Here is an 8,329-nt window from a genome sequence, read left to right as displayed (position 1 = left end):
ACCAGGGGATGATCTATATCATCTGGCTGCTTTCCTCTTACTGCTAACCTTTTGTCACTTCTGCTCCTTCTAGTTTATAATCCCCAATGTTGTCCTTTATTACAAAGATCTTGTTAAGTAAATATATTACCGCTGGTTTCTACTTCTTCCAGTACAATATTTGGATTAAATAAAAATCTTTAGTTCCCACATTTTGAGGATTAGCTTCACTGGCTATGCTTCAAAACAAAGGAGAAACCCGATCTAAAAGCTCTTGCTGAAATAACACCCATCATTTAAAGCATTATTTATATAAATGCACTTTATTGTTTTAAACAGAAGAGGCAGAAAATATTTGCATATAACAAATCCTAGCTTATAAATGTAGTTTTTTAGTGGTGATGTCTAATCAGCATTCAGGGATTTTTTTTTTTTTTTTTTTTTAATTTGCTTCACTGTGTCTTGAGCACTGATATTAGAGAAAAGCACATTGGTATAAAGTGTAAACCAGTGTCTCAAAACACTGGAGGAACTTGGAGAGCAAACATGATTTTTCTTATTTCCTCTAAGTAGTCTTTAGTAAAACAAAAGGTGATCTTTGGCATAGATTCATACTTTAAAGGCATTAATATTGCATTTATATCAGGTAAGCAACTATACAAGGATGCTGAGGGCCTTGAAAATAATCATCAGTTAAAAGGAAACAGAGGAAGCCTGAGTGTACAGTACCAACTTAAGACAAGTTTTACACATTTGATGTTAGGGTCTAACACACACTGGAGGTGGGGAGGACATTCAGGCAAGGGTTCTTACTCCTTTACTCATCCAGTTCTGGCTTTGGGAAGAAATATAGTTTCATGTGCTGGGGAATGCTTAGACAGCAGTGATAAGTACAAGAAAGGAAAAATTGCCTTCTCTCACTTTGCTAATAGGAAACTTACTATGGTGATAATTAAATATTATACCCATTACTCTCTTAACAACTGTACTTAGGAGGGAGGGTAGGATGCAAGGGGCTTGGCTGTTGTTGGCTGAGGGAGGTAGGAATCACTGAGGACTATTTCCCATCGATTCATCCCCAGCAGTGCCAGAATTCCAGTCTGCAAGTACCGCCTCCCTTAGGTAGGAAGTGTCCTTCAGACAGGACTGCCTTTCCATTAGACACTCCTGGGGACAAGCACCAATTCTTAGGACTGAATTTCAAAAGGATAAAAACGATCTTTCAAAATTATAGAACAAACATATATCTTCAAAACCTTGCTTAGGAAGGGTGTGGGAAGAATACAAAAGCCAGGACAGGAGACATGATTTGGTTAAAAATTAAATGCAGCATTTCAGCTCAGAAAGAACAATAAGAGCTAAGAATGAATGATAAGGCCTCAGCATAGATCTCTGCAGGCAGTGACAAAGCGTGGAGTGCCTGGGAGTGGCCCTGCTGGGAGGATGAGCAGGGCCACGCCCCGGCCACTCTGCCTCTCCAGTGGCAGAGAGCACCAGGACACACAGTGTGTTCTTGGGATGGCTACCTTGGCAGGCCGAGGCAGGATATGGGACGGAAAGTTTCCCTAGCACAGACATTGCTCTGGAGCGAGGTAAAGACAGAATCACGTGATTTGGTGATTTCCTCCTGACAAAGTGAAATTTGGTTTTGTACTGTGGGAAACTAGAAGGATTAAATTGGGGAAGGGCAGGAAGTGAATCCAGGCCCCACATGCTGGGGCTCCCCAGAGGCCACCTTCCCCTGCAACAGCGAAGCTCACTCCTGAAAAGGACCAAGGTAGCACAGCCAGGGAAGGCAGGCAGGGTCAGCAGCAACATGGAAAGCCCAAAAAAATTTTGGAGGCACAGTGATTTCCTTAACTGACTTGCCTGGGCCCTGGGTCTTGGGAGCCTGGTGGAAAGAATGGGGGACAGGGGCAGAAAGGGAACTGTCCTTTAGGGAACAAGGGCAGAACAGGATGTCTGGCTAGTGTTCACTCTTGGATTCTGAGCTTATGTGAAGTCCATGGGCTAGAAACCCCGTCTGCCTATTGGGACAGAGTGTGCACAAGTAAAGCCGTGTTCAAGAATACAGGCTTTATACGGAGACACATTTCAAAGTGTCCATGACAAGAGTATAAATGTTTTCTAATGTGAAGAGGCCCCATTCCTTTCTGTTATGTCAGGCCAAGATGTGGCTTTCAACCCCCCAGTAATCTTGGGTGGCTCCTGGGACTCCGATCATTTTCATTCTGTTCAGCAGGGGCTTCTGTGTTAGCCAGGTTCAACCAGGTGTCTACTGGTACCAGGGAGTCTTTCTAACCCAGCGCAGTGTAAATCCAGCATCTGTTCGAATTTTGATTGAAGCTGCTTCTGCTTCTCGAACAGTCTCCTTCACAGACTGCATGAGGTTCTGGGCGTTGTGAACCAGCATCTCTGTGGCCTGTAAGGAAAGAGGAGCTCTCCATTACTCACAGTCCCTGATGGAGCCCAGCCTCTGAAACAGGCTTAAGCCAGGAATGGAACGCAGTTTACCCTACCTGTACCTGGCATCCCTTCTATTTGTCACATCACTGGTGGTTTATAGCTGGATCACCAAAAAGAACCAAAACTGGACCATCACTGATTGTATACTGTACCCTCAGATGGCTTCTAGTGTATACTCCTTTCCTGGTGTTCAAACAAGCCCCTACCTAGGGCTCTTGCAGTCCCCTCTACCTAGAATGCTCTTCCCCCAGGTATCCCATGGCTCACCTCTCACCTCCTTCAGATCTTTGCCCAGTTGTCACCTTGCTGAGGCTTTTCCTGCTCACCTTATTTTAAATCACAAAACTACCTTCCCAACTCCCAGCATGCCTCATCCTCCAATTCTTTCTTCACTTTTCTCTACAGAACTTACCATCACTAATTGATGTACTATATGTTTTACCTAGGTTGTTTATCTATGTTTTATCTAATTTTATCTAAAATTTAAGTTCCATGAGGGCAGCAATTTTTGTCAGTTTTGTTCTCTGCTGTACCCTAGTGTTACGTCAGTGCCTGTCACATGAAGTATTTCATAAACATTTAATTAACACATGAAAAATAACCAAGTGAACCAACCACCTTATAAATCCATGAAAATCTAAATAAGTAAATCTTGTAAACATACAAAATACAGGACTAAGATCACACTAGTAACTAACTTATCAATCCATTAACTCAGTAATTCTTTTTTTTTTTTAATTCTTAAATATTTTTGAGCTACAGACCCTTTGAGGGTTTAATGAAGGCTGTGGATTCTCCCCAGAAAAAATTGCTCACGTGCACAAAATTTGTACGTGCAATTTCAGAGGGTTCATGGGCTCTGAGAGGCATAACTATGGACTAGAATTCCCAGTCAGTTAATCTTTTTGCTTGGTCAACAAAGAGGCTGAGGCCCAGCGTGATTCGGGGACTTGCCAGCCCAACTCACACAACAGTCAGGGTGAGCCTCAAAACTTCTGACTTGCAATCCTGTGTTTCTTCCATTCTACCACACTGTCAGTTTCTTCCTTTTTTTTAACTGGAATATTTAATGGAACATAGTAGATACTCCCAAGATACATTTTTGTTGGCTAATTGATTAACTGATAAGGTCGGAAACTCTGAGTCTTACCCTTTCTTCCCTGTTTTTTCTATTTCCTTTTCTTGGGGCAGGAGAGATCACACAACAGGAAATAGCCTAGTGCCCAAACCCTGCCTAGAATACGTGGAAGTTAAAGGTTAAAATCCAGTTCCCATGGTTTGGGAGAAGAGAGGGTTATGGTGAGAGCTGTTGAATTAAAACATGGTAGTTAAGGTAGCACTACTGACACCAAGAGAAGTAGCCTTGTTCCTCTAAAGTGCTCCTAACCTCTGTCTCCTGGCCCGGACAAGGAGAGGGATTGTGTCTATTTCGTTAACTCCCCTACATAGTATGTAATACAGTGCCACATACATATCCCATTGCATGATGAACCTTGTCTGAGCAGTTCAACAAAAGATGTGCTACCTTCCATAAGAAGAAATTGTAAGTCTGGCTCATAGCAGAGCCTACTAGAGAGGAAATAAGGAGAGGAAGAGGTGCTCAAATGAGGGCTTTCTGAGAAGACCTGAGCCACGTTTCCAGGAGGCAGGGAAGAGAAAAAACTGTGACTGCCGAGATACATACAAGAAACACTTAAGGACTTCCCTGGTGGCGCAGTGGTTGGGAGTCCGCCTGCCTATGCAGGGGACACGGGTTCGAGCCCTGGTCCTGGAGGATCCCACATGCCGCGGAGCAGCAGGGCCCGTGCGCCACGGCTACTGAGCCTGCGCTCTAGAGCCCACGTGCCGCAGCTGCTGGGGCCCACGCACCTAGAGCCCGTGCTCCTCCACAGGAGAGGCCACCGCAATGGGAGGCCAGCGCACCGCAATGAAGAGTGGCCCCCGCTCGCGGCAACTAGAGAAACTAGCTCACGTGCAGCAACAAAGCTTGCGTGCAGCAACGGGGACCCAACACAGCCAAAAATAAATATATAAATAAAATTTTTTTTAAAAATAAGACTAAAAAAAATAAAGGGAAATCTGACCCAACCTGTGAAATTATCTTTAAAAAAAAAAACACTTAAGCAAACACTCCCACCATCTTTATTTCATTCTCTGTCAAAGAAACCAAAAGAGAAGCACCTCGTTTGAGATGTCATTTCAGCCTCAGCACAGGCCTAACCACCTCATGCCCCTGAAAAGCCTACATTATTCATCCTCCCTGAGGTACTTATCACCCAGAGAACAAGGAAACAGAAATTCACCAGCCAGAAGGATAGAGTGAGCAGGACTGAACAGGCACTGGAGGCCTCGACAGAGCCAAACCTATTCCAGGGAGGAAAAGAACCGAGTAGAGTCCTAACTGCTGCTGATTCACTTAACCTCCCTAACCTCCCAAGGCCTCAATTTCTCAACTGTAAAATGACAAGAGTTGCACAAGAGCTTTTTACTTCCCTTTCCAAATTTCTGATGCATCTCTCCAACACAGATGCCCTTCTAAGAGAACTGAAGACTCCATCCTACATACTGAATACCCATTTCACAGGTAACATTTCCTCAAGGCTGAATTAAATTGCTATCAAGTGGCATAGAAGCTGCTGGCAAGAAGTCAGAAGCACATACCTGCTCAGACTCCTCGTCGCTTATGTTGGTCCGGCCCAGCATGGTGGCCTTCACCGTGGACAGGATTTTGAGCTGGGTGCTTATGGTTGGGATTCGCTCGCATACCTAAAAATAAAATTTAATTTAGTATGTTTGTTTTTCTTGTCCACAAGCTCCCTGAGGACCAGCCTTAATTCACCTCTGTATTCTCAGTGGCTGGCATGCAGAAAGCATTCAGTAAATCAGCAGCAGGATTCCAATTGTTTTCCCCCTAGGATCAGTATAGTCCTTCTGTCCAGACATGGAAGCATTAAAATTCTTTCATTTGATTCAGAAATAAACTTGCCTGTATCTCTCTTTCCCAAATACACATGTGTATTTCTCCTTTCTGCTATTTCTTCCCATTCTGAAATACCTCCTCCTCCTTGCTCACCCAGTTTTCTCTCTCCTGCTTTGCACCCTACCCCCTGCCCCCCCCCCACACACACACACACTTTTCCTGAGTACCTGTAAGAGGTTGGTTCTAATCCGCTTATCTGTGCACTGCTTGGCAACCTCCTTGGCCAACCGAGTCACCTCATCTGAGGCCTTGGCTATGTCCTTGGCACACTGAATCAGTGCCCGCTTGGTACCGCTGCCCCCTCTGACCAGCCGAGACATCTCAGCCATCAGCAGAGCCATGCGCTTGGCTGCTGCAATGATGTCATTGCCCTAGAGAGAAGCAAGATACAGTGTGAGCTCAGCCCATACTCTGGCCAAGTTAGGGAAGGAAGTAGAAGCACAGAGAAGAGAGGAGGGAGCCTGCTGCTCTAGCAGCCCTCTGGAAGGGTGAGAAGAAGATATACAGACTATTCTTGAGTGATATGGATAGCACAGGAGAAATAAAGAGAAGAGTGAGCCAGGGTACTCTCCCCAGCACTCAGTGAGAGTGAGAGAGAGAGAGGGAGAGATCACCGGACCAAAAAAGACTTGGATATTAATCTGAAAGGGCAACATGTGAGCCCCAGGCATAGCACTAAACAAGCATTTCAGCATTTCCAGGTTAATCATGTCAATAAATTGGGGATGGGCCCAAGAAGTTGGTTAAACAGGCATTTTCCTTTCTGTGGGGGGAAAGCAGTACAGCTGGCCTGAAGGGAAAAATACAGATGAGCCTTTCTAGATGCTGAAATCATTCTCTTTATCCTTACCCTTGTTACAAACAGCAGCCAATGATTGTCGCTGCTGAACTAGAATTTAAACCAAGTAACTATTAGCCTTGGTGAAAAAAAATTTTTTTCTGACTTAGTCTGCTCCTGCCCTCCCTCTACTGCCTCTTGTCTGTACTCTCAGCCTAAAGGAACATGTTATTTTAATTTTTCACATTTAAAAAGGCCAAGAATCAATTCTTCAGTCCTCTCAGCTAAGTGGCTTCAATTAAAGAAACTTTCACAGTTAAGAGGATGCTGGGGGAGGCGTTGGGAAAATAAAAATCGTGAGTCAAGCCGTAAATGCAACCCTCACTCCAACTAACAGCAGTTTATCTTACACTGGGCATTTTGGTTCATTAAAACCCTCATGGGTCATAATAAGGAAATGTACAAGTAATTTACTTTATGCCTTCAAAAGGCTGATATTTTGGCTGATAACAACCAAAAATAATAAATGCATTGTTCAAAACTACCTAAAAGGCCAGGCCCTACGCATTTTTCCCCTCATGCTTTTCAATTTCTAGACAATGCAGTGAGACATACACAAACCATGCCACTGCAGGGTGCTCTGTGAGAAACCTCCACAGGTACCATAAGTGGCTGATCATTTACGCTGGAGGGTGTGTAACATCCCGGGCAGTAATTGGGGCCAGAGAGAACACAGGCATGGGAAGAACTCATGAGAATAGGGGTATGTTAGACAAGGCTGGCTGGGCCCACCTCTTCCAGTGCAGACCTGGGATCATTCCAGGATTTCATGACCTTGGTTAGAGGACAGTGTAGTGCCAGGGTTAGTTAGTTATTACCCATCACTCTTCAAACCCTTTCTTCTTGCAACATGCCACCTTCAAAGGGAAAAAAGTGATTGCTCCCATCCCCCACTCCCTAAGGCCAAAGCTCCGTTGGTTCCTGTCCTGCAGACTTGAGCGCTATCTGTTCCCTACTCACACCCCCTCTCCCACTGAAACCCCTGAACAAGCCAGTCAGTGAAGCCCCCTTCCCCGTGGGCTCCCATGAAGGCCAGCATCTGCCCCACAGCCGAGTGCAGGACAGCAAGCAGACCTCCCCAGAAACCCTCCTCACGCTGATCAACTCTGCCTGAGCCATCCGTGAGAGGTCAGCGGGGAGCGGGGATGGGTGGGGGACAGGCAAAGTCCAGTGATCAGGCCAGATGACCTCTTAATGGTCTACAATGATTCCTGACCTGAAAGTCACTGAGAGAGGCGTCCACGGCTTCCCAAGGGGTTTAAGGTTCCAATATTGGCCAAAAGGTCAGTAAGAAAAGGAATCCTTTCAAAAAGTGACCCCATCTCTCTAACCCCCAAACATAAATGCAATCCAGTTAATCTGGCATTAGCAGACCTATCAAACTTGTGAAGCCAGTCCTAACAACAAGGTGCAGACAGACAGATGCCCGCCCGGCTCAGACTCACAGGACCCGCACAGATCATGAGTGATGCAATGTGTCAAGGCTGCACATGGCCAGATGCATATGGAGCAGCCCCAGCTGGGGGCGCTAATCAGTACCTTACTAGACCACTTGGTAGCTTCCCGATGCAATGACTGAGCCGCTGCCAGAATGGGCTGGTTGACCGGCTGACTGGATGGCACTAGCAGCAGCTCAGGTTCGTAATCGTCTTCCATGTCAGGGGGGACAGGGGACCCAACAGCAGCAGCCGCATCTGCCTCAGCTACAGCACTTACACCCACCTCAGCGGCTGGGTTACCCGGCTTGGTCGATGGCAGGAAGGGTGAGAAACAGGGACAGTGTTAGTAAGAGCAGTATAGGGCTTGGGCAACTGAGCTTCAGCTGGTTTAGTAACCAAAGCTTGCCTAGGATGGGAAAGAAAATGGAGACTCTCCAGGAGTCAGATGAACCGAGCTCCACAGAAGGGGGAATTCTCAGCCTCCGGCACCGGCCTGTTCACAGTAAAGGAAAGAGGCTTACGCCAGTAGCAAACGGTTTCCAGAGAAATATTTATACAAAGAAAGAAAGTGGCATTCCTTTTGTATACACTTACTACCAAAGAGTGATTCTCAGGTCAGAACATTTT

The 8,329-nt window shown here is 45.7% G+C and overlaps 1 protein-coding gene across 2 annotated transcripts in view; it reads right to left on the bottom strand.

Annotated features, from left to right (window-relative positions):
- Positions 1-274: 274 nt before the first annotated feature.
- The window catches only part of VCL (vinculin), a 97,773-nt gene continuing 89,718 nt past the window's right edge, over positions 275-8,329 (bottom strand). Inside the window, exons 19-22 of one of the 2 annotated variants that reach the window (XM_082408759.1) lie at positions 7,803-8,006; positions 5,593-5,796; positions 5,107-5,211; positions 275-2,401 (exon numbers count right to left, since the gene is read on the bottom strand). In XM_082408759.1, the coding sequence (XP_082264885.1) occupies positions 2,255-2,401; positions 5,107-5,211; positions 5,593-5,796; positions 7,803-8,006 (660 nt within the window). In that variant the 3' untranslated portion in view covers positions 275-2,254. The remainder of the gene's footprint in view (positions 2,402-5,106; positions 5,212-5,592; positions 5,797-7,802; positions 8,007-8,329) is intronic. The other variant, XM_082408760.1, reaches the window with a different exon arrangement.

This window comes from Balaenoptera borealis (assembly GCF_965194805.1).
Source record: "Balaenoptera borealis genome assembly, chromosome: 10".
Lineage (NCBI taxonomy): Eukaryota > Metazoa > Chordata > Mammalia > Artiodactyla > Balaenopteridae > Balaenoptera > Balaenoptera borealis.
This window is presented reverse-complemented; position numbering and strand designations above follow the sequence as displayed.